Source organism: Mizuhopecten yessoensis, unplaced genomic scaffold, assembly GCF_002113885.1.
Source record: "Mizuhopecten yessoensis strain PY_sf001 unplaced genomic scaffold, ASM211388v2 scaffold5459, whole genome shotgun sequence".
Classification (NCBI taxonomy): Eukaryota; Metazoa; Mollusca; class Bivalvia; order Pectinida; family Pectinidae; genus Mizuhopecten; species Mizuhopecten yessoensis.
Window position 1 is genome coordinate 837,827 of NW_018406060.1, and position 27,822 is coordinate 865,648.

The following is a 27,822-nucleotide window of genomic DNA, read 5'->3' on the forward strand; positions in this document are numbered from 1 at the left end:
ATAACAAACTTTCACTATCAAAATCCAAGATGGCTGCCTGTCGGTCATGTTGTTTATCCGATCAGTCTCGAAAAGTTGCCCTACACAGCTAAGGACCAAGGGGAACCTACGCATAAAATTTGAGAAAGATCCCTCTGGTACTTCTTGAGAAATAGCGATAACAAACTTTCACTATCAAAATCCAAGATGGCTGCCTGTCGGCCATGTTGTTTATCCGATCAGTCTCAAAAGTTGCCCTGCACAGCTAAGGACCAAGGGTAACCTACATATAAAATTTGAGAAAGACCCCTTTGGTACTTCTTGAGAAATACCGATAATAAGAATTGTTTAAGGACGGACGACGGACGAGGTGATTTGAATAGCCCACCATCAGATGATGCTGGGCTAAAAATGGATATTGTGCTCAAGACTAATTTCTTGATTTGGTTATGAATTAATAAACAAATTTTATTTTGTCAATGATTTGGATAAAAGTTGATGTAACTTAAAGCCAAGCACTGTTTTCAATGTTACATTGGACGTTTTGATCGTTTGGCCTGATTTAAGTGAGTTACAAAAAAGTTGTGTTTGAGCACAGAATCCATGCTTGAGTATGAAAACGGTTTCATGAATACGGCACCAGTTCTGTCCACCTGGGACACAAGAATAATGTCTTTATGATATGGTGGCTCTCATGATGATGAATAACCAAGGTGACACTGCATATTCTTTTAACTTGAGAAAAACATTTTCAAGTACAATTTGAGATATTATTTTCATCTTTTTTTCTCTCTTCTGTTTCGTTTCCTGCTAATCAGGTGCTGTATTAATTGTTTGTAATCAAAGTCCCTTTTTTACAGTTTGAATTAATATTTTTCCATATTAAAACTACAAACTTGTTAAATCATGATATTGTATAAAGTACAGATTAATCATAATTGTTAGTAAATACAAAAAAAAAGACAAGTTATGTTCTAAAGATATCAACATGCATATAAACGATACTGTTTGGTCATGTAGGACAATTTGTATTGATTTCCATTGGAGCAAATCAATCAATAACAGAACTTAAAAAAACACCCAACAAAATAAATGTTTGGTCCCTTTTAATGAACATTAACATTCATGTTGATGCAGATCTAGGAAAAAACACCTGGGTAATCTCTTTTATATGATTATCAAATTAAAGTGATGTATTTGTTTGCCACATCTGTATTTGATTTAAAACAGCCGTGAATATATACCACAGTGTTGTTGAAAATGGTACATGTATCGGGTATAATTTATTTAATTACCGTACACTCAATAACAAATTACAGTATTTAATTGACGAAAAAATCAAACTCATAGAAATACAATATTTCTAATGTTTCACACATTGCTAGCATTTACAAAATTTGATAGAGGAAAACATTGTTTTTAATTTTAGACAAAGTAATCAAATTATTAACAAAAGGTCATTTTCAGTTAAATTAATAAATCACTCAGCTACATATGAGATACCTATTGCATAAAAATTACATCAGAGATCATGGCAAGTTTATATACTCGACTCCAGGTAATGCTAAACATATCTGAACGTCTTTCTCAAAACTAGCATTTCTGAGGTACCAAATTACTAAAGAGTAATAAATATGTGATCATATACACCTGGAATTAAGACAACTTATTTTTGCTTGCCTTTAAACAATTGTCTTTGATTGTATGATGGTGTGGCATCAATATTGCCAATACATTAAGTTCAGCCTATCACAGTAAAATTATATGGAGAGTTGAAACACAATGGCCGTTCCACTGCACATATGTCCAGTATCACAAGTAATGTATAAGTTTATTGAAACATAAAATCACCATGTTATAAAAACAGGTGCCAAAATAGTTTAAAAACAGATAGGACGGATTGTGTATAAGTAAAGACATAGTTACTAGCATTTAAATATAAAATCCCAGAAAGCTTTCATTGTACTTACGGGAACAACATTGAGACATTATTTAACACTAATAATTTATGCACATTTTATTCCCATATTTAGATATGATTTTTAAAACTTCAGCTGTCAAAATACAATTATGAGTTGTCCTGATTTTTTTTACTACACCATAACAATTATGTTATTTATGACTATGTATGGTAAAAATAATTACAAAGTACCTAAAAAAAACCTTATAACACTGCATAAACGCTTCTGGATAATCTATCCAATATGACTACGTACCTCATTGTGACAGCAAAGGGAATGGAATTAAAATGGCTTTTCACTATCAAAAAATATCATATTTTGCAGATCTTAAATTATCACAGAAACGTTCCTACTTCTACAAAATCAAGAGGTAAAACACTGATAAATCAATCGGTATTTATCTATATAGCATGGTCCAAATTAGACGGCGTCTCGATCTATACACAAAGCATGGCAAGTTTTGCAACAAATGTACAAACACTTGAAAATATTTGGACGGACTTAAATAAAACAATAAATTATCTTAATTACCTAATCATAAAAAAAAAATCTGAATGCATTTGGAAGAAATAACAGATCAATTGCACATTCTAAAACTGATTACTATATTCTAATTTATTTAACTCCAAAAACATTTAAATTGGTCTCATTTAAATTGGTCAACTTGAATAAAAAATAAAAAAAAATAACTGTGAAATTTTGAATTTTATTATATTTACACATTTATGGGATTAAACATTGTAGAGGGTAATAACTCATGATTGTTATTTTTTACTTTTTTACATGTTTGAAATTTAAAACTTTTGCATTACTTATTCAATAAAAAAAAAATCTTTGTATTTTTAACTGTGATTAACTTTTTAAAATAAATATGAACAATATATACTATAAGAAAAAGATCTAGCATAACCTACATTATGCTTGCAATACATCAATTCCTTATATTGCTTATTGTGCTGGTTTAATTTGATTGGATTACTCCCTATATTGCAGTTGTGTGATACATAATAATATATAATAATAAATGATAATAAATTATTTTATTTTATTCAAGTGTCACATATTGATCTACATATGAAAACAAGTAAAGTGTTCATAAAACTAGATCAATATCCAGTCAAAGTTAATCGACTTATGAGACACTTTATAAAAGACAATAATATACATTAAAAACAGTTGTCAGATTTAAATAGACCAATATTTGTCAGCTTATTTTAGCTTATTATACGTTATTACCACACATTCATGTCAAAGTCAATTTGACTTATGATACTCGAAAAGGCAATAATATACATTGGAATAAGTTTCACCAAATTTAAAAAGCCAATATTTGTCAGCTTATTATAGCTATAAAAGCCAATATTTGTCAGCTTATTATAGCTATAAAAGCCAATATTTGTCAGCTTATTATAGCTTAAAATTATAAGTTATTTCAATACATTGATGTCAAAGTTAATTATGACTTATGAGGCTCCAAAATGCAATAAAATACATTAGAACGAGTGTCACCGCATTTAAAGAGACCAATACAAGGTACAGATCTACTATACTAAACCATACTATCCCCATATAAACACACAAAAAACACATGCTGATCTACCTCTGATGTTTAACATCCCCTATTGTCAAAGGCAATGAGCCCATTGTGCCCCCCCGGGGGGAGGGGGCAGAGCAAGGCAATCATTAGGTTAACAGTGCATGTGTACTTTCACAGAACTAACATGGTATTCAATAACTTTTACAGAATACATCAGAACAAAGCATCCAGACTCTCCAGATTCCTTTATCTATAAAGATTAGTACATGTACACAAATGTATTCCCAAATAGTAAACAATTCAACAAATGATCTGGCAAAAAAACCTTAAATGAATAATCACACTGCCCAGACAAATAAGACCTTACTGTTTACAATGCACACAAAGCTTCGTGTCAAACCAAGAGGTTTAATCGTCACATACATGTATGATAATCTACAGAGAAACTCACAACAACGATACTGCAGTACTAGCAATAATCAGCAGTTAGTTTTTTTGGACTCAAGTCTGGTCACTTAATATAAGACGTAAGTCGAGGGAAATATCCAGTCTCTAATGATATCTAGCTACTATTACATGTTTGATTTTTTCAAATGCAGCCAGAAAACAACATTAGATGACAGGGCAACACACATCTAAATGCATTAGATGACACATCCTAACGCATTAGATGACACATCTAAATGCATTTAACAGGGCTTATTACAGTATAAATATGGTATTCTGAAACAATTACGATCAAATGCATATCTGAAAATTCTAATATAAATTTGCTTGGATCATATTCCCACAAAACAAATAAATACAATGCTGTAAGTCTATAAAAAGTTACACGTCCAACTGTCGTATTAATATTTGGCAGATTAAAATTGATTTTACTTCATTGTTCTTCATCTGTTCATATTGACATGTTGTGTCACATGTTTAACCCTTTCACCCCTGTGTATCTTTAGTAGACTCTACCATGTATTGATCTGGATGAGTCCATTATGGTCTACAGTGGTGAAAGGGTTAACTATAAAAACTAACTGGGCGCATATTGTAGTCTCACAGTAATTGGTGAACTCCCAACCTATTGCCAAGCTCAGTATAAGCCAACAATAATACCCTGTAAGTACATCAGGTGGTCTTAAGTATAAACATAGTAAGTCTGTTTCTCAGCTTGACTATGACATGAAAAGTCTTTAAATAATGTTATCTGGTAGCTACGACTTTTTCTGTCGTAGGTGAAGCACTGCATTGGGAGTGAGGCCTGCTGATTCTAATGAGGCGGAGTTGTTGTCGTACACTTTCGTGGGGTACGTTGACACAATCTGGTAATCGGGTAAACCCAACGGTCTGTGGACAAAAAAAATCATAACAGCACTTCAACATATTTAAAATAACACCTGCATGTAGAAAATCAACGATATTAATGTCAACAAACGTACTGTGTTATCTTACATGATTAGTGGGAGATATGTACCGGTAATGTAAACAATACCAAGCCATTTACAAAATTAAACACTTTAAAATGGAATAATCTGATCATAATTTTCCACACAAGTTGACTTGAAATTGATATCAAATGCCTACTATTCCAGCCTCCAAGTCATTCTGATATTTTATTTACAAGCATACATGCTCATATCCTTCACACCATCTTAAATATTTTTACCCTCCACACACAGTATGGGTGGAAACTTTGTTCTCTAGGATTTGTATCATTAAGTGTTATTAATGCTCATATAAGTACCTGTGTATGTCTATGTATTTTCTGAGGTCTCCAATGGTTTCCCAGAACTTCATCTTGAGGATATAGGTTTGATTACCACTGTCAGACTTAACTCTGAGAGTGCTGATGTCTCGAGGCGTGGATGGCCTCCGTGACTCCTCCATCTCCAGTCTGTAATCATGTAATTGTGGTAATCAAATATATATAAGTTGGTAAGAGTTAAGCCCCTTAGTCAGCACTACCAAAGTTCACAGCAGGTATCACTATACCTCATCTTTATAACATCATGTCCTAATAGATGATACTGGTCACATGACGAAGCAATAAAACATCATTTTGCCATCACAAGCTCAAGTTTTCCCAATCATATTTCATTTCTCTAATTCGGAGCATTTTTAGAACAATTGTCAAGGGCCGCCACAATCTTGTTTCAAAATGACGGAAGCAGACGACAATAATGGTGCGTCAACCTGATCATCTCTACCATTGTGTTATTGTTGATATTTTTTCTGGCGTAATAAAATATTTATTACTCTTATTGTAGGGAAACATGATTATTGTTCACCCTCGTGAACCCTCAGAGAATCATGTTTCCCTGCAGTAAGGGTATTAAATGTAAAATACACCATTAACCAAAAAGCACTGTTCCAAAAGGAATGGCATATACACACAGTGCAATGTCTGGAGTTTGAAAACAGCTGTTTACTATAGCCTTACCTCATGAATGTCACAACAAATTGTATTAAGTAATGCCACACACCTACATTTATCTGACATTGCAGACAGAACAAGTTTTGTGAGGACAACTACATTCCTGAATGCTTGTAGCACAAGAGTGGATAAACATCATGTACCATGGAGTATAAAAGTGCTGAATGCCTGAAACTCAACCTTGTTTCAATTGCATTCATGAATGTACTCCGTGGAATATATCCTATTTGTATCTGTTCCAAGTATTAACTCATTCACCCCTGAAGACACATTTGAACCCTTCCAATTCAAAGGTTGGAATAGTTCATTATGAAACTTCAGGGGTCAATGAGTTAAACAAACAGCTCATTTGTTTGTAGTTTTCTGTCTGCAGCTTCATGACTTCCTGAATCATTTCGCACCTACTCCAGTAACTCTTGCAACTGTAAGTCTTAATTAATCAGTAAATCTGACACTAAAAATTTGATAAAAGTTACTAATCCAAGGTGGCAGCTGAACCCATGTCTTAAAGGTGTAACTAACCAACCAGCTCTTAGCATCACGTTGGGTCAATGTGAATCTCTGACTTTACAAGTTGTACCAAATCTTACCTCTTTCTCATGTCCTTGACCACGTCTGTGTCCACTACAGTGACTGGAGGACCCATAGGTTTCCCTCCCTGGAAAAGTGATCGGACAGCATATCAATAAATGTATTACACAGTATAATCTGGTCATTTTCTCTTCATACTCTTTCAACTTACTTTGGCTAAACAAATCTTGATATTAAGGACAATTCTTATTTACGCATCTATCTATCTATTAGAAGTCAACAGACCAGCAGGCCATATAAAATAGCTGCTACAAGGGAGGACTGTATGCATGAAAATATATCACACACAAGTATCAAATTAGCATTTGATGACTGTTTCAGAGTTTTTTAAAAGCTTAAGGGTGGGTGTTCAATCTTTATCATGTTGCAATTTGCTATAAAGTTAAGTAAACATCTAAATTAAAACTATGGCACCTGAACTCATTTTTTGGCATTAAGTGCAATAAAAAGAGTGCATTTAAAAAAAAATCTTGGCAAAGGAACAAGAAAGTATCTTTTTAAGGTTACTACATAAGAAAGCCTTCTCGATTTGTAAGACATGATATTAACAAACTTTTAAGTCACTCTTTTCCAAGCTTTCGGGCTTAGCCCTTCGTCAGGGATTAAGTGTAACATCCATCTTGACAAACATGATGAGTAACTATGACGTTGATAACAAGTTAATAGTTAACTATCAACGTCATAGTTACTCATCATGTTTGTAAATATGGATGTGACATAGAGGTCTGGTGACATTTAATCCCTGATGAAAGGCTAAGCCCGAAAGCTTGATAAGGGTGACTTTTTAGTTTGTTAATATTATTGCGTTCCCTATAGGAACATGTATTTATAGACAATTAGTCGTAAGACATGGGTCAACAATGGAACTATCCGTACCTTCAGGGTGTTATTGACAGACCCTCGGATGTCAATCACCTTGCCGTCCTTGATCACATTCTTTGGAAGCTTACTCAGGAATTGCTCTGTAGACATCTTTTTGCCTGTAATGAAAATGGCAAAATTACAAACATATTACAAATACAAATGTGATATATAGGAGAAGCATTTTAAATAAGGATTGAACAGGATTTTTTTAATTTCATGCTGGTATGAACGCAAAATCGGTTACGTACATATTCCATGAAGCAAACAGTGGAAATGTTATTCTCTCATTTCCCTGTGTGTAAGATAGAGCTGTCATGGGTAAGAAAGGGGTGTAGGAAATTTCTATCTTACACCCCATTTCACGTGACGTGACGTCACAATGGCTCAACTATGACGTGACGTCACAAATTTGGAACTCTCTGATGAGGCAATGCGGAAAAGGTGACGTGATGAAATTAAAACCTTTTATTATATATTTACCGTATATGTTAGAAAGATGTGATTACTTTTTCTGCACAAACATTGTTTGCAAATATGGATTATGCTAAATCTAGCTGGCTAATTCGTTTTCTTCTAAAAAGCTCAGGGGAAAAATTGATATTTTCAAAATGGTGGCCAGTCCAAATGAATTTTCATGGTTTCTCAACTTATTCTGGTGATTGGAATGAGAGAAAAATTCTCTTTTTAATGCCCAAGGGTGTAGGATAGGGAAGTTCCACCCTCAGGATTTTCAAATTTGGCAAAACCTTCGGCAAAGCCTTGGGTTTTACCAAATTTGAAACTCCCTCGGGTGGAATTTCCCTATCCTACACCCCTGGGCATGAAAGAGTCTTATATCATAGACAGTAAAGATATGATCATATTTGAGAAATGTCAGGAGAAGACTTTTGAAGGACACATCTTCTTCTGTTACAACACATTTCATTACCGAGATAAATGAGCTAACAGTTATACAGAGTATGCACAGCAAGGTGACGTAAAATTTTGTCCAGCAGAAAAAGAAGGCTACCAAAGTGGCTACTGGCATTGATGTTACGGAAATATGACGTGATCATGGCATAAGACTTTTTTCAAAATTATTGGTGTTTGGCTACACTTTTGAAATAGAACAAGCTGTGAATATTCAAATCAAAATATACCACTACTGCTTTTAAACTTTTAAACAATGGGGTTACCTGGGTGTTCACTTGTAACCTGCAATTTTTCCGAGGTATCTGAGCGGTACATCTCATGTACAGGATCAAACGCCTGATTGGCCTTGTCTAGATTGGAGGGAACCAATCGAGATGGTTTCGTATCTCCTCCCAATACCTGTCCAGCTCCAGCAAACATTGCTGCTCGCTTGTCCTTGAAATGAACTGACCTCAAATCTTGAATCTGGAAAGATAATTTGTACACAAGTTTAAAAGCAACTTTGACCTTTATCACAATTAATTCTTTAAGATATGTGTTCCGAAGTTTAAACTACCAGGACTAGTAATGAATCATGAAAATATGATTTTGCTGTACAGTATAACATGCATATAACAATTAAACCTCAGGAAACTAAATAAGTAAGTTTTCTATAGTTAATATGTCTATAACAATTAAACCTCAGGGAACTAAATAAGTAAGTTTTCTATAGTTAACATTCCTATAACAAACCCCAGGGAACTAAAGAAATAAGTTTTCTTTACTGTAAAATATGTTGATTAATTAGGTTGCCTTACAAGTGTCAGCTGTAGGGAATTTCCCTTTAGCTCATCGGTAAAGCATCGGACTGGAGAACCACGGGTCGCAGGTTCGAGCCCCAACGACGGCACTATCTTTATCACTATTCCTCATCCTACTACATTACAGTTAAACATATCTATAACAAACCCTAAAGGACCTAATAAAATTATTTCTCTACAGTGAAACATGCTGACAACGAACCCTCGGGAACTAAATGAATAAATTCTCTCCATAGTACTCACAACAAAGGGAACACCATCTGGGTATCTGTTCTGTAGCTCTGATGGGAAGTAGCCATCCATGATGTCATGGACAAATGTCTGTGTCATTGGGTCATTAAATGACCGGAACGGGCCGCTATATAACATCATGCCATTGGAATACAGTGTGAACTTGACTGGATCTTGAGGCTGAAGAATAATGGTGGATACTTTAGTTTTTGTACATAATAAGGCAAGTAATGTGAACTTTATATTTTTTACATCAATTATCAAACAATTTTTTTCAATTTGTATTAGTCACTCTCGTTAGCCCAGATGACACCTACAATGCACCTAACCCTGTCTGTGGTATGTTGTAACTTAAACAAACCTGATCTTGCCAAAACATTCAGTATAACTTACCTTGACGGTGGACCCATCTGTGACTCACCCAGCCAAACATTCAATATAACACCTAGTCTGTGGTGTACCTATCGTGAGTATTGTCCCTTCTATGGTACATATGCATGTATGTTGTACTTAAGACACTCTCAGCCAAACATTCAGTGTTACACCTAGTCTGTGGTGTACCTATCGTGAGTCTTGTCCGTTCTATGGTATGTTGTATATAAGACACTCTCAGCCAAACATTAAGTGTAACACCTACCTTGAGTCTAGCCCCATCTGTGGTATGCTGTATCTTGGACACACCCTCCCCAGCCAACACATTCAGCTCTTTGATGTTCGCTATTATAATATTGAAGTCTATCTCAAACTCTGGCTGGTTGGATACAGAGGTACCTTGAAATAAAGCAAAAAACAACATTGTAACAACGTCTGTCTCATTAAATCTATACACTTTTAAAAAGTACCTGTAAGATCAACAGATATGACACAGAGAGATACCATATTCATTTTGTTCTAAACTTGTCAACCATAGAAAAATGTGAAAGGCTCTGGGATAAAAAGCAACAAGCCAGAGTAAACAAACAAACAAACAAGAATAAACAAACAACCAATACTGATAACACTGATTATAGCGGGGCAATAGACTATATAAAACAGTATTTGACACTCTGTTATTCAAAGAGGTCCTCACATACAAAATTTGTCATCTGTCATTGACATAATGAGATATGCCCTGGAAATGTGACGCATGGAGAATAAAGAACCATAACTCTGAATATAGTCGGGGGAGAGACCCTATCTCTGTGAGCAACACAACACCATCCTCAGGCGGATTGGTTGAGTGGTTAACATTCTGTTTTTCACGCAGGCGGCCGGGGTTTGATCCCCGAAGTAGTCGCATGCACGGAATATCAGAGAAAGTGTTTTTTCTCCTGCCCACACAACTCCAACAACCCAGGTGGAGTATAAATTGGTCTGAGGTGGATGTTGCGGTATCTGTGATGTAGCATTCAAATGAGGTGGCACTATAAAAGATGCCGTTGGAAGCATGGTCCCACTACAAACAGAACACGATATATCTCAAGCACACACGCAGGCATACACACAAAGGGAGATATTAGCCAGGTGGCATAGGACTAGTAGTTAGCGTCTGATAAGGCAGCTCCTGCGAATTCCTCAAAAATTGTAAATCCTAATTGTACTAATTGTATATCTATGTACTGTAAAGCGCTTTAGAGTATCTGATGTTAGTTAGATAGGGCGCTATATCAATTGTTGTATATTATCCTAAAGGGTACTCTAAGGTCTGACAGTATATATAATATATATAAATGGGTGATATGTTTTTAAAAGTCCAATGTCAGTCCCTGAACTTCGACCATCTCTTCATGTTTGTGGATAATGAATTTAGGAACCAATAAACATCTCGTGTAAAAAAAATATTGATTTTGTACTAATTGAAGTATACCTGTCCAAGTTGAATCAACATGTAATTACTTAATTGAGAAATTGCATAAAACTGAACAAGTCTAATTATTTATCATTTAGGAGTTTAAACGTTTTCATTGGCTCAATGTCACAAAATGTTTTCATTGGCTCAATGTCACAAAACGTTTTCATTGGCTCAATGTCACAATCAAAACAAAAATCCATGATCAAATGATTCAAAGAAAAAAAAAATGACTGTTGAAAGTTTACAAACCTGGTCGCCAATTATCACCCTCACTGCTTGTTGTGGAGCCATCCTCATCATTGTAAACATTTGAGTTAGGGTTACTCTTTTCACCGACCCATACCATACCATAGTCAGCCAGGAAACCCTATAACAGTGTCATAAAGAGTATTTATACTCACATAGGATTTTGCTGTATCCTTGCTGTAGTTAACATCACTGGATGTAAGCTTAAAACGTTCTTGTTGTATCTTGATGGTATTTAACCCTTTCATCCCTATGTAACTTTAGTAGACTCTTCCATGTATTGATTTGGATGAGTCCACTATGGTCTACAGTGGTGAAAGGGTTAAAAGCTTAAAAGTATACACACTGTTTATCAATTAACTAGATCAAGTCGTCCATATTTACAATGCATAAAACAACACACTTTTAAATCCATAATAGCTGTCCATGTAAGAACAAAAATATAGTCAGCCAGGAGTCCCTGTAATCACCAAGACTATTTACACTGACATAGTCAGTCAGGAAACCTTGTAACAATGTCATCAAGACTCTTTACACTGACATAGTCAGCCAGGAAACCTTCGTTGCAGGTGTGGCGTACAATAACTTTCTTACATTCAATCTCTCATTGCTTATCTTCCCCCCCCCCCCCCCACCCCCCTCAAAAATAGCTTAATTTGCTATATGTACATTCTCAAATATCTTGATAAAAAGGATTTTATGCCTAAACCCCTTTCTTAATTACTTCTGATTGGAATTAAACACAGAAATTAAAAGCAACCACAACTGTTAAACCAATACCTACAAAACAGGTATAAACATAAACAAAATGGAATGTGACTTTGGGCCTATAAACCTGAACAGGGAGAGGTATATATAAAACACTGACTTATAATGGCCTCTAGGATCTAAAGCATTCTTACATGTATTGAAACTTTTTTTATACACTGGTGAAAAAACTAGTGCTGATGTTTTATTACAAACAAACTTAAATGACCTTCTGTTCATTAACTTAAGAGAAATAAACCTGAAATAATTTGACAATGTGACCTTGATGTTTGACCTCCAACTGTGAATATGTACATTCTCATTCTTGACGACATCCCATTCATCGTGATGAAAATTTAATTGCTTGTCTATCATTTTGTTTAGAACAGCCAAGGTCATATGAAGATGATCAAGTTCAAGGGCATTTAACTGTATTAATCATGCACCAGATACTTGTAAACTGTACAATAAATGATATAAATACCATCTTATTGAAATATAACTGGGATAAAGTATTATGACACCCTGTTCAATTATATTGCAGTCACAAAGGGCGAACTATTGAAAGAAACTGACATGTCAAAATACCTAAATTAAAGCTGACAGTACAAGTTAGATAGCTTTCAATTGAGATTATACCCATTGAGACCCATACTCGTTACCAAGCAAGGACGAAACTAAAATGTCGGCACTTCCTTAGAAACGATAGGCTGAAGAGACGGGGAAGATCTCATAACCAGATTTAAAAAAAAAAAAAAAAAAAATCTCAATTGAAAGCTTTTTAACTTGCACTGTCAGCTTTAACTATAAGGATTTATAAATTGACTTGAATGAAAAAATACAAGTTACTTTCCTGTCAATGTCTCAATTTACCTGCTGGCAGAAATACGAGATACTCAAGTACACAATAAAGTGTGTACGTCACATACAGTTTTTATTTTGTGCAAAATGAGAAATTATCTTAAGTTTTAATTTGTCAGGCTTCTCAGAGTTCTTTTATAAAATTGTATATACCGGTACATAACAGTTGGATGACTAACAGTTTGTCTTATCTCAAAAGTGGCTCTGGTTATGTAAATATATAAATTAAGAAACAAAATCTATTGCTTGAAAGTCTCATAATGGGAAAAATTATTGTTTACACCTCAAATAATAATTAACCCTTTCACCCCTATGTAACTTAAGTAGACTCTACTGTGCATTGATCTGGAGTAGTCCATTATGGTCTGCAGGGCTAGGGGTGAAAGGGTTAATAATGGTAAAAAAGTAGAAGTGGGATTCGTATCCGAGATGTAAAACTTATAGTGCTAACCTCCATCTCATGTACTTTCTGCTGTAGTAATAAGCATTTCTTCTCTGCCTCATTCACCCTAGTGTCATCGTTTTCTCCTGGGAAAGTAAAAACAACAAATATATCATGTTTGAAGACTTGGACAAACAGTTAAAGATAACAAAATTCCACAGGAAAAATTGAGAACTCAGTTGTTCTTTTTGACTCAGTAAAAATTATAGGGTTAACATGGCGAGATGTACTCCTATAATACAAGAGGCCGCTGGTCGGCCTTTTTTCTATCGGATATGATGATCTCGCCGTGTAAACCTCTAACATTGTTGGAGTAGGTGAGGCAGTGCAGTGACAGTGCACTCCCATTCAGCAAGAAGATTGCTGTTGTTCAATTTTCTTCAGGTATTCCAGTTTCCTCAATATTAAGAGAATTTTTTTTTTATTCTTACCATTTCATGAAAAACAATCAGTAAAATTCTATTTTATCTTTCTGAGTGGATTCTTTTAGATCACAAACATCTTAAACAAAATTATTAACTAAATGTTTCAACAGTCATTTTTGCAGGAACAAGGTTGACTTTTCTACAGCTACCATTTCTGTCAGGTTGTTATTAAGTTGATTTTTTTTCTCCAATTTATTTAATTTTTACATGCTTTGAGAGAGCAGGCATGTCCAAATGAGATACAACAACTAATATTCTAATTAATCCATTTGATGAAATTTACTAGGACTCAAATCACATTTAGATAATTGATGTATTATATACATGTATCTAAATATATTTTTTACTTTCCTGTAGATATGTATGATCTTTATGACCGTCCCTTTAGCAGACATTACGTTACCATACCTTGTGATTTTTGGAGTATTTTCAGTTTCTCATCCAACACTTTAATTCTTTTATCCTGAAAATACCAAACAAGTTTAAACATGTGATTTTTTTTTTTTTATAGCATAGGTAATCAGGCAATTTTTAAAGGACACATTTGGGTGCAGATTTAAATCTAAAAAATAATATGATGTTATATGTGCAGAATCATTCCAAATTAATTTGTATTAAATTCATAACATAATTAGTATGCTTGTGTTAAGACAAAAAATCTTTTTTTTTTTTTAATTATCATCATAAGTATTTATGGTGAAATATGTGTTCCTGTAGAGTTACTACATGTAGAGGGATACTCATTCAGGTACAAGTATATCGAAATATGAATGACTTGTTTTATAATCAACTATGTCTGTCTAGAGGGCCTAATAAGGAGATTGGCCTTTATTGCTCGCTAAATTACTTGTTTTCTCCAAAAATAAAGCTAACAATTATGATAATTAATAAATCTGATAAGTTTGAAAATTATTTGTTCAATCATTTTTGTAATTTTTGTTGTTGTTGTTGTTGTAAATAATGTGCATTCCATTCAGATCTACAGAGTACCTGGTGAAGTCAACATTAATCAGCACAATTAAAGGTAATCATTATTAACCCTTTCACCCCTGTGTAACTTTAGTAGACTCTACCATGCATTGATATGGATGAGTCCATTATGGTCTACAGTAGTGACAGGGTAATACCCGTGACTGCTGGTGTAATTGTCTCACCTTTTCTGTGATTTCCTTGGTCTGGTGAGAAACACGTTGCTCCAACAGGGATATTCGGTTCATCATGGATGTCATGAGATCATGATCATTTGGAGCTGAGAAGCAGGAAATCATTTTCATTTCATTAACTGTAAATTATTTGTACATGCCATGATATTTATTATATTGATAATTCATGAGGAAAGTCAATAACCATTTAAAATATTTCCTGAATAGAACATAAATTAAGCTTAAGTTTTTTTTCACAAATTTTTTCCTTGTGAAGTGTTCAGAAGAATAGTTAAAAAAAAAAGTAGGTATCATTATTGTTTACAAATCATGGCCATGTGGGGCACGCATTAGGTTAATTTCCATGTATTATCAGACAACATTCTATAGAACATAACATATTGGTCAGGTTAGCCTGCCTAATCCAACACCCTGCAGTGGCACACTGCAAATTAATCAAATTTGACAGGATCTCCAAAATACACAGGTCTTATTTCAAAGTTCTCATAAGAAATAAGACTGAAACATTATGTTGGACTAAACAAGATGCTGGAATATCCAGAGATTGGGCAGGACTTATTTCCAAAATCATTTTTGTGTGATATGAGTTCTACTGAAATATAACATTACCAGGTATCTACATATCTATAAGTTTGATGTAAATTCAATTTTCAGTAAAACCTAGCAAATACAGGACAATGACATCTACTTCCTCTTCATTTATCAGAACTTCGATTGAAATAGGTGACAGATCATCACAAGTTGGAACCAAACAAAACAAAATTGATACAAATACTTGTAATGTAAATAAATGTACTTGCTAGCAAGGTTATGTAAATATACATTGTAAAGCCAATCTGCTGACATAACTTAACCCTTTCACACCTATGTGAATTTAGTAGACTTTACCATACATTTATCTGGATGAGTCCATTATGGTCCACAGTGGTGAAAGGGTTAAATAACTAAGGTAAATACATGGTAAACATTGACGATGTAATGATGTTGATATCTACTTCACACTATAAATATTACATACACACTGTATAAAGGTACAGAAATAATTACTGCTTTGACAGATAGCTAGCACTCGATCAAAATTGTGATAGATACATTATGTGAGAATGAGTTTATACAGGAGAATTAGAAACTGATGTTGATTATTGTGTAAATATACAAAATAAGTACATGTATACTCAAGAATCATAACAGTTTTATACATGTTTTTTACTGGTATCACATTTTGCCAATCATATAGAACTGAAGTATATCAACAAACACTGTATATATATAAATATCTAAACGTAATTTATGCCACAACAAATATTGGGGTTTCAAACCAGCAAAATGTTCATTAAAAACAGTCTAGTTCAAACACACACAACTCTACTGAACAGCCAATCCATACAGGGTTGAGTAAACTAGGGATATTAGGTTATTAGTAAGGAAAAGCTAGTCAGAGAGGAATATAATAGTTAATGTTAGTCAAAGTTGAACCAAAAAAACTTATCAAAAAATGTGATACATGAACCATAAAATTAATCTTATTTGTCGATGGAAAGTAAGAGTTATGTAGAATCACACAAAATGTATAATTATATACTTGTTTGTCAGGTAGGGAAATCAGATTTTTGGAATAGCCTAACGTCACCAACATTCTTGCTTCTATAAGGGTAATTGTCTCACATCATTCAAGACAGGAGGAGATTGTCTGATCAAGATAAATTCATAGCCCTATGAACACAATTTCTTCTGGTTATTCTTATGAGGAACTTGTAGTGGAAATGTAAATATTAGTTACAGCATACAGAACATATACATAATTTTATGTAGTTTGTTATATACTAATGTCATATAAAATATACATTTTGTTAGATATATGATTTGTTATATAATTATAGAATACGAAATCAAAGCTTGCAATAGTAGTAGATGTATAACTATATTCAGGTACATATTAGGAATTCAAGCTTTACATGGAAGCTGCAAAACTACATGTATCTATATGATTTAATATTACATGTATTCAATTGAAAACGATTGTTTAAATGAAAAACACTGTTTTAACTGGTAGTCTACTCCTAACTTACTGTATATTATACATCATCTTTAACTCATTCACCCCTGAAGACACATTTGAGCTCTTCCATTTCAAGGGTTGGAATAGTTCATTATGAAAATTTCAGGGGTGAATGAGTTAAAATCCACGGGTTCCTTTCCTGATATGTATCTTTCCTGCAGCCTTGGAATCATCCTCGATATCCAGGGGTTACGCTCACTTTTGCTCTCTACACCACTGGAATGTCATAGCAAAATTGAAGGCACAAAGATAACTGTTTGATTGGTCTCAGGTAAAAAAACCTGACCAATCGCTAAGCTGATACCTGTCCTTTGAAGATTACAAAGGAGAGACGCCCGACTTCAAAGCCTGTCAATTTTCTTTATTCTCGATATTCTTTTGAGGTACATCAAAGGATTGCACTAGTCTTCTTGTCTCATCAACAAGGTGGCGCACACTGAGCCTTCAATTTTTGCTATGACATATTCTAGAGGTGAGGAGAGGAAAGTGATCGTAACCCCTGGATATCGAGGATGCCTTGAAATATGTCATGACAAAATTGAAAGCTCTTTATATGACACCTTGTCTTTAATGAGGATCAAAGGAAACACACAGCAGTGACTACCATTGAAGTTAACAGTCTCTGGAGTTGGGTGTTAGCTCCTCTGAAATCTTGAAAGAACAGGTATCAGCTAGCCTAGCAATTGGTCAGGTTTTAATACCTTAAACCAATCAAATAGGTTACTCACAGTGAGCCTTTGATTTTGTCACGACATATTACAATACAGAGAAGATAGATGTATCAAGTGATTTTGAAGATGAGTAAATATTTTCTGTCATTATTGCTGATAAATAATCAATAAAATAATTTTGAAGATGAGTTTATATAAATATTTTCAATCATTATTGCTGATAAATAATCAATAAAATAATTTTGAAGATGAGTATATTTAAATATTTTCTATCATTATTGATGATAAATAATCAATAAAATAATCTTGAAGATGAGTATATTTAAATATTTTCTATCAATATTGCTGATAAATAAACAATAAAATAATTTTGAAGATGAGTAAATATTTTCTGTCATTATTGATGATAAATAATCAATATAATAATTTTGAAGATGAGTAAATATTTTCTATCATTATTTCTGATAAATAATCAATATAATAATTTTGAAGATGAGTAAATATTTTCTGTCATTATTGATGATAAATAATCAATATAATAATTTTGAAGATGAGTAAATATTTTCTATCATTATTGCTGATAAATAATCAATAAAATAATTTTGAAGATATAGGTATTGCAGTAGTTGACTACTTTATATCATATTTTCATAGATGAATTCATGGACACATGTTCCACAACCTGCTCTGGGAAAGATTCATGTTATAACATACATGTAAATACGAAACACACTATCTTCCATATTTTAGATAATAAATTGCCATTAGTTTTAAGTTAGATACAGGAGAGAGCTTTGCTACTTTTAAAGGAAAATATATCAGGTAAAAAACAGTACGATATTATTACTGGAAATAAACACCTTTTGTATACATATATGCATAGTGTATATATATACCACAAGGATATATAGAACTTGACCTCTCCTTAATCAGTGTCTATAGGCCCCTGGGCTTATCAGAAGTCATAGAGTTCTGTACATTGTTGAAAAATGCTGTTATAGAAAAACATTTTTGACATAAAGATGTTTTGATTTTTTCAAAAAATGTATAATTCCATTGGCTACACCTTGACACTCTTTATCTGTAAATGGTTCTGTTAAAGATTGCCGACTTCCGACTGATCCTCAACAATATTTGAATTTTTTTTCAGTGATTGAAAACATTAAGTTTGTATTTCCAGTATTTTCATTTCCTGAACATACAACTATACTTAAAAATATTGGAAACAAGCAAAAATCTATCTCGAAATTTGAACCTCATGCACAAATTTTGTCAGTAGTAAAAGTTAAACACACAATCATGTAATAAAGTTCCACTGCAATCCACACTTTCTATACTACTTCGGGCACGTCATCTCCCTCACGAATGGGTTAAGATTTTAATTGCACAGAGCCTCGAACCAGATGACAAGGTGTACAAACACAGGTCACTTACGAGATCTGCCATAATCCTTTGACACCCCTAAAATGTTTGGATTCAGTTATCAGATTATTGTGGAATAATATTTGTCTATACCCTTTCAATGACAAGTTTTTATTCTCGCAAACTGGTTACAGTGTAGAGAATTATATACATATATATTATGGTCACCACTGTAGACCTTAATGGACTCATCCATATCATTCAATGCATGGTAGAGTCTACTAAAGTTACATAGGGGTAAAAGGGTTAATTGATAAATCTTTTTTTTTTTTTTAAAGCAGAATGCTGATTATATTTAATAGAGGTAAAATTCTATTGAAATAGACAGGTTAATGAAAATGGGGAAAAACTGTAAAGAGAGAGTGTAAACCGCAAGCCAAAGGAGTACATGATGAAGTCAAGAGCTGGCGCTGTACGTCGTTAGCAGACGGCCATTGATGCTTACCTGTGAGAAAGGTGTTATTGATGTGGGAACCATCAAACCCAGTACTCGAAGCGGCACTAGAGGGCCGATCAAATACTGGGGTGCTATTGTCATGGTAACGACCTAGAACGTACATCACCAATCAAGTTGAAAACATGGATTGTCATGTTTAATATGACCAATTGCTTGACTGATATATATATGTAGTAATTAGTTTATATACATTTAACTTGCTGTTGTCAATTTTCAGGCTAACACTATCTGAATGAAAAGTACAGTTGTTTGATTCTACCACACACACGTTAAATAATAAAACCTAGAGAAACGATTGACGGCCATAATTAAGGTACAATGTTTCCGAAAGGCAGTAAATCTAGATCACTCCCTGGGGTAGTCTGAAATAAATGACTATCTCCTTTTAAATGTTTTTTGGGTTTTTTTGATGGGGGAGAGATATCTTCGCCCCATCAAAAAACTTTTAAAAGAAGATAGCTACTAAATGGACTATATAATCCCTTGGGGTGAACTCAGTATTTGTAGAATCAACAATAAATCCAAGGGCTTTCTTAGCTTACACATCATCATACATAAATTTTAGGATATCTAATGTCAATTATATCTTGTAGATTTTTGCAGATGTTTGATCATTTCTATTAAAATATACAATCTTCAGTACCTTATTCATTTAAGCATTGAACTGCTTTCAGTTGGCATGCATAGGCAATATAAATGCCAACTGGACAAAGGGAAATTCAATGAAGCGCGAATAGAACAGCCATCGCCCAGGGACTAGTATCCAATGAAACAATTATGATGTCATAATAATGATGACGTCAACAATCGGTCCATGGCATTCATAGCTTATATGAATGCCAACTGAATTTGGTAGGGTTATATAGTGGCAATGCCATTCGATGGTATATAAGAATGAAAACCGGATTATAATGACAATACATACCAATAGTCATTGCCAACATGCTTTCATTTGGCATCTTGCATTCAGGGAATATTTCTTAGATGTATATCAAATGTATATATCTATACTGGTATATGTATACCTGTACATGTACACAAAGCTTATAAGATTGGCTGTGTAAATATATTATCTTACCTAAAGACCCAGGATTGGATGTTCTGGGACTATTATGGGCTAGATGGGGGTGACGTAGGTTATCCAGTTTCGGTAAACCTCCTCCGAATGGGTCCCGCGTTTTAATGCGTTGACTGGCCATATTGCTTGTAATCTCCCCCAGAAGTTTGCTTTCATCTTCTGTCAGGAAAAAACATATCAGGCGATATATTCTCATAGTAATTATTTATCATGGCACTCACTGACCCACAGTAAAAGTCCAACCTTAACAAAACTAGTGAGTGTACGCTAGTCTATACTGCAATCAAATCTCACTATTACACTTATAATAAATAAAATGTTCACAGTTAAAAGTTAAAAGTGTAGACCTTCTTATTAATGCTGGAACCATGGAAATACTGTATGATACATAAAACACTGTATTAAATTGTACATGTATCTAAATAATAACTTTCATGGGAATTTAACATAAAAGGTACACATATTTAGGCACGGTAGTCTAGTGGTAGGACGCCAGGCTCGTGACGGAAGAGTTGCGGGTTCGAGTCACAGCACGGCACTGTATTGTATCTTTAAGCAAGAAACTTTACTCTGCTTGTTCCAGTCTACTCAGCTGTAAATGAGTATGTGGTTTGGCAGTGCTAGAATTGTCGAATGCTAGCGGTGAGCGCCGAAATAGCAGCACTGGCTGTATGCTCCCCAGGCAGTTGAGAAAGATATTGGCTAGTTGCAAAGGCCCTATAACCACAGATAATAATTTGTGAACCACTTTGAGACGACCTACGAACTAGGTTGTGATAAAGCGGTATATAAGAACCTCAAATTATTATTATTATTATTATCATTATTTAGTAATAATGAACAATAAGACTCATCAGTTTGGAAACATACCCGAGTTTGATTATGTAGGTTGTTTGCGTATAAAGTAAAACTGTGATACATATATAAACATGTATAGTAATAGTCAAGCTTTAATAACTGTTGTTAAGTATGAAATATTCATGCACTATAACATATGGGGATGGGTCCTCAGGATTGAGCAATTACGATTGTGTGTGAATTAAGTAATTGTAATTTTCTATAATCAGCATCCTACCTTTCAAAACCCCTTTCCTCCCCTTCCATATTTTTTTTCTGGAGGAGGAAGACAAAAATCAATGGGGGGGGGGGGGGTAAGGTATGTTAAAAGTACTTAAATTAAGTAGTACAGTAAGTTAACAATAACTACGGCAACTTGAGAGAAACCCAAGTGCTGGATGCCCACTGCCACTTTGAGAAGTATCCCACAGTGCACCCACCCTGAATTCACATGTACACCTAACTATGGCTTTATAAATATTAATAAAAATAAGAATATTTTTCATCATAAAAATGATTCAATATTCAAAGTCAGAGAGAATGAAAATAAACTGCTGGAAAAAAAAACAATCGTACCCACACAGATTTCAAAAGAGTAATACTTTTAGTTTATTTGAATTGAACTGTTAAAAAAAGGTATTCTGTACTCATACACATATGTATAACCTGAATAAGGTTTTCTATCCTGGGCCATTTAACCTCTATATGTTTGTAAACTATATTTACGAATATATAACAATGAATACTGTAACTTCTCTAGGTCTAGTCACCAAAACCCAGCCACATATTAATAATAATAATCTGAGGTTTTTATATACCGCTTTAACACAACCTAGTTTGTAGGTCGTCTCAAAGCGGTTCACAAATTATTATCCGTGGTTATAGGGCTTTTGCAACCAGCCAATACCTTTCTCAACTCCCTGGGGAGCATACAGCCGGAGCTGCCATTTTGGCGCTAACAGCTATCATTCTACAATTCTATAGCTCTACCCAACCACGTACTCATTTACAGCTGAGTAGACTGGAACAAGCGGTAAAGTATCTTGCTCAAAGATACAACACAGTGCCGTGCCGTGTTGTGCTTGAACCCGCAACCCTTCGGTCACGAACCCGGTGTCCTACCACTAGACTACCGTGCTATTCTGGAATAACATAAAGCTGCATTTGAAAAAAAACCACCACAACTACAGTATTTAACCATTTCTGTTCTTGCACTTGTATGTATACATATATCTATATGTACCTGTATTGATGACAGCTAATCACCTGCTCCTTACTGTACTAATGTAAAAGATGTGGATTAATTAGGTTGCCTTACAAGCGTCAGCTGTAGGGAATTTCCCTTTAGCTTAGCGGTAGAGCATCGGGCTGGAGAGTCGAGGGTCGCGGGTTCGAGACCCAGCGACGGCACTATCTTTATCACTATTCCTCGTCCTACTACACTAAGGGTTCACAGGTATTGTGTCTAAAAAATGTATACACACAGTGACTCAGGCATTGTACAAAAGAGTTACTTCACCTCTAATAAACACCTGTACAAAATATGATATTTGGTTTAAAAGAGTCATGTCAGTTTTCAGAAATATTTAACCCTTACACCACTGTAGACCATAATGGACTCATCCATAGCAATGCATGGTAGAGTCCACTAAAGTTACAAAGGGGAGAAAGGGCTAAGCATACCTAGTTAGATGTGGACTTGGTTGATTACCCCCTACAGGTGACAAGATAAATAGGTTGGTAAAATAGGCATGACTTTTAAAGGATTCAGGTCCTAAGGGTCGGAGATTCAAATCTCACACTTTTTACCTATTCTATATACAGTACCATATGTATTTAAGTAAATTTGTTCATTTGTTTGTTTGTCTATCCCTAGAAAACTTGTCAGACCGTTACTTTTGAACAGCTGAACATCATTTGATGGAACTTCAAATGTTCATGTGCGCTATAGCAAAATGGTATGTCATGTACTTTACCTGAGTCCATAACTAGTCTATTCGGGAAAGGTGGAGTTGATCAGAGTTAGGGTAAGGTGTCTTGCTAAAGGACACATTCACTTCCCATTATTTGGATTCTGTGATTTTGCAGTCAGTGGACAATTGCAATTCAAACTAAGCTATGCAGCCCAAACTTATTTGCAGTTTCACATCCAAATTTATTTTAAGTCCCCACCTCACAGTAAGGCATAAACATCTTAAAAGTCTCCATGTCACAGTAAGGCATGAACATCTAAAACATCTCCATGTCACAGTAAGACATATATACATCTTAAAATATTTCTCCTTGTCAGAGTTAAAGACATATACATAACTTAACAGTCTCCATAACACAGTAAGACATATACATGACTTAAAAGTCTCCATGTCACAGTTAGACATAAACATCTTAAAAGTCTCCATGTCACAGTAAGATATAAACATTTTAAAAGTCTCCATGTCACAGTAAGACATAAACATCTTAAAAGTCTCCATGTCACAGTAAGACATAAACATTTTAAAAGTCTCCATGTCACAGTAAGACATATACATCTTACAATTCTCCATGTCACCGTAAGACATATACATCTTTACATGTACAATATCTATATGTTACAGCATGCCTTATTTACTAGACTTGATTCATTATGAAATAACATGTCAGAACTATTCAATAAAAAATACGACATAACCAATCTAATTTTATGCTGCTACCTAAATCTCATATAAATCTGGAAGTATTAAAAGTGAAACCCTCCTTTTATGTATCTAAGTTATATGAGATAAGCTTATCATAAATTTTATACAAACAACTCAATACAGAACGTTCCCCAGCTTGTAGCTTTAGATAGTCTGTACATTTTTTATATTACACTGTACATGTATACGTATATATATACTTGTCAATTACAAGGAGTCCTATAAAATGACATTTTGGCAATATAACTGATATACAGTGTACTGAGTCATAAAACTGTTGGTGTTTTTTCTACATTGTCTGTTACATGTATTTGAAGTTTAAAGATCACTGTAATGTACATGTACATTGCACCTCGATGGTATTTTTGTTAAGGTGATATCTAACAATACAGAACCTATCTAGATCTTTCAGGCTGTAGTGGATTTTAGGAGTTGGAGTTAAATGTATATGTATATTATTAAAAATACATTTTAGAATATTATTTTTTAAAACAGCTCCATACACTTGTAACCAATTCAATACACTTCAGTGTATACTTATAATTCACTTCTGTTTATCAAAAAGGGAATTTGAAGATGACAAGGGGGATTTGTACCATTTGAATGATGCCTTGTTACTTTAAGCCCCGGCGGAGTTTCCTCTGGCCCTGACACCAGACTTAGACATTTTGACTTTTGACAGATAGATGTCTGGGGGCCTGGTGTCAGGGCCAGAGGAAACTCGGGCTATGTTTATAATACTTTAAGCAAGATATCAAACTCAGAGGAAACTCAGTGTCCATGATACCAATGTATTTGTACTTACTGAACAGGTCTGAAGCAGACCTTGACCAAGGGTAATCCCAGTCCATATCTCGAGAATTCCAAATTGTAAACTATATATATATATATATGTATATTGCAGCTTTTAGTGAAACTTAATCACATGATATATAACGTGTAAAAATCACAGCACTTTATCCTGCAGCCATCATTAGTCCAGACATAAATCTTTGTACCACACAATACACCTAGTGTTTATATTTGTTCCAATAAGTAACATATTCTGAACGTGTGTTTAGAGCTGGACTATGTGCACCATGAATAACAGGCAAGAACTTGTGTGGAGACAGATCAGAGTATTCGACCGCCATATAGAGCCACTCAAGTGGAGCAAATCTTTCCCGCCTGACAGGAGGTGATATTTAAATGTGGGATTAAGTTTAAATCTTAACTTGAGGGTGTTAACTTTAATGGGTCGAGGATAGACAGTTTAATTAACAGGAAAACACATAATTAAACAAATTAAACTATTAAACTTCACACAAAGGATAAAATATTTTTCTGTATGATTATAGCTGTAATTTTGGTATCAGTTTCCTCTCTTTGTATATGTAACATGTATTGAGACAAATTTGACAGTCGGTATTGATGTAAGGTGTTGAGATGATAGCTAGACCACCAATGTCCACTGACATTTAAATACCTACATGTGTAAGCCAAGTACATAATTCATGATATATACAGCTTTATAAGCGCTTCTAAATTCATCTTGGCTGATATGTATATACAAACCCCAGTCATGTGTGTTAGGCACTTTAAATTTCAAGTATACATGTGTAAATCATGTACTTCCATTATGTACCCCAGTTCACCCTTCATTATGTACCACAGTACTCTCTCCATTACGTATCTCAGTTCATCCTTCATTATATATGTACCCCAGTACTCTCTTCATTTTGTATCTCAGTTCATCCTTCATTATATATGTACCGCATAACTCTCTTCATTGTGTATCTCAGTTAATCCTCCATTATGTCCTCAGCTTACCTTCCAGAATGTACCCCAGTACACTTTTCATTATGTATACTATTACACCATCTATTATGTATCCCAGTACATCCTCCATTATGTATCCCTTCATGTCATCCATTTTCTATCTCAGTTCACCCTCATTTATGTATTCCTGTACTGTCTCCATTATGTACATCAGTTCACCCCTCCATTATGTACCAGGTACTCCAATACATCATCCCTTATGTACCCAAGAGCACCCTCCATTATGTACCAAAGTACACCTTCTATTATGTACCAAACTACACCCTCCATTATGTATCCTAGTTCATCCTCTATTAGGTACCAAACTACAACCTGTATTATGTACAAAAGTACACCCTCCATTATGTACCAAAGTACACCCTCTATTATGTACCAAACCATGACCTCAATTATGTATCATAGTTCACCCTCTATTATGTACTAAACTACGACCTCCATTATGTACCAAAGTACACCCTTTAAGCCCCGGCGGAGTTCACCCTCTATTATGTACCAAACTACACCCTCCATTATGTACCAAACTACACCCTCCATTATGTATCCTAGTTCACCCTCCATTTTGTACCAAAGTACACCTTCTATTATGTACAAAACCACACCTTCCATTATGTACCAAACTACACCCTCCATACTGTACCAAACTACACCCTCCATTATGTACCAAAGTACACCCTCTATTATATACCAAACTACCCCCTCCATTATGTACCAAACTACCCCCTCCATTATGTACCAAACTTCACCCTTCATTATGTACAAAACTACAACCTATATTATGTAACAAACTATACCCTCTATTATGTACCAAACTACATCCTCTATTATATACCAAACTACACCCTCCATTATGGTACCAAACTACAACCTCCATAATGTACCAAAGTACACCCTCTATTATGTATCAAACTACACCCTCCATTATGTATCCTAGTTCACCCTCCATTTTGTATCAAAGTACACCTTCTATTATGTACAAAACCACACCCTTCATTATGTACCAAACTACAACCTATATTATGCAACAAACTACACCCTCTATTATGTACCAAACTACACCCTCCATTATGTACAAAACTACACCCTCTATTATGTATCTTAGTTCACCCTCCATTTTGTACCAAAGTACACCCTCCATTATGTACCAAACTACATCCTCCATTATGTACCAAACTACAACCTCCATAATGTACCAAAGTACACCCTCTATTATATACCAAACTACACCCTCCATTATGTACCAAACTACACCCTACCAAACTACACCCTCCATTATGTACCAAACTTCACCCTCAATTATGTACTAAACTACAACCTATATTATGTAACAAACTATACCCTCTATTATGTACCAAACTACACCCTCTATTATGTACCAAACTACACCCTGTATCTTAGTTCACCCTCCATTTTGTACCAAAGTCCACCCTCCATTATGTACCAAACTACATCCTCCATTATGTACCAAACTACACCCTCCATTATGTACAAAACTACACCCTCCATTATGTACCAAACTACACCCTACCAAACTACACCCTCCATTATGTACCAAACTTCACCCTCAATTATGTACCAAACTACAACCTATATTATGTAACAAACTATACCCTCTATTATGTACCAAACTACACCCTCTATTATGTATCCTAGTTCACCCTCCATTTTGTACCAAAGTACACCTATTATGTACCAAACCACACCCTCCATTATGTACCAAACTACACCCTCCATTATGTACCAAACTACACCCTCCATTATGTACCAAACTACACCCTCCATTATGTACCAAA

At 34.5% G+C, this 27,822-nt stretch overlaps 1 protein-coding gene across 6 annotated transcripts in view; it reads right to left on the minus strand.

Annotated features, from left to right (window-relative positions):
* Positions 1-1,070: 1,070 nt before the first annotated feature.
* LOC110450711 (UBX domain-containing protein 11-like) overlaps positions 1,071-27,822 on the minus strand; it is a 34,095-nt gene continuing 7,343 nt past the window's right edge. For 2 of the 6 annotated variants that reach the window (XM_021498376.1, XM_021498374.1), the window contains 14 exons: positions 20,703-20,861; positions 19,613-19,714; positions 19,180-19,206; positions 15,007-15,101; positions 14,261-14,315; positions 13,437-13,513; positions 11,381-11,498; positions 9,938-10,071; positions 9,313-9,480; positions 8,533-8,734; positions 7,370-7,473; positions 6,493-6,560; positions 5,213-5,362; positions 1,071-4,815 (listed from right to left, as the gene is read on the minus strand). In XM_021498376.1, coding sequence (XP_021354051.1) covers positions 4,683-4,815; positions 5,213-5,362; positions 6,493-6,560; positions 7,370-7,473; positions 8,533-8,734; positions 9,313-9,480; positions 9,938-10,071; positions 11,381-11,498; positions 13,437-13,513; positions 14,261-14,315; positions 15,007-15,101; positions 19,180-19,206; positions 19,613-19,714; positions 20,703-20,861 — 1,592 coding nt within the window. In that variant the 3' untranslated portion in view covers positions 1,071-4,682. Of the gene's footprint in view, positions 4,816-5,212; positions 5,363-6,492; positions 6,561-7,369; positions 7,474-8,532; positions 8,735-9,312; positions 9,481-9,937; positions 10,072-11,380; positions 11,499-13,436; positions 13,514-14,260; positions 14,316-15,006; positions 15,102-19,179; positions 19,207-19,612; positions 19,715-20,702; positions 20,862-25,019; positions 25,355-27,822 lie in introns of those variants that run through there. The other 4 variants (XM_021498377.1, XM_021498378.1, XM_021498375.1 and 1 more) reach the window with 4 other exon arrangements.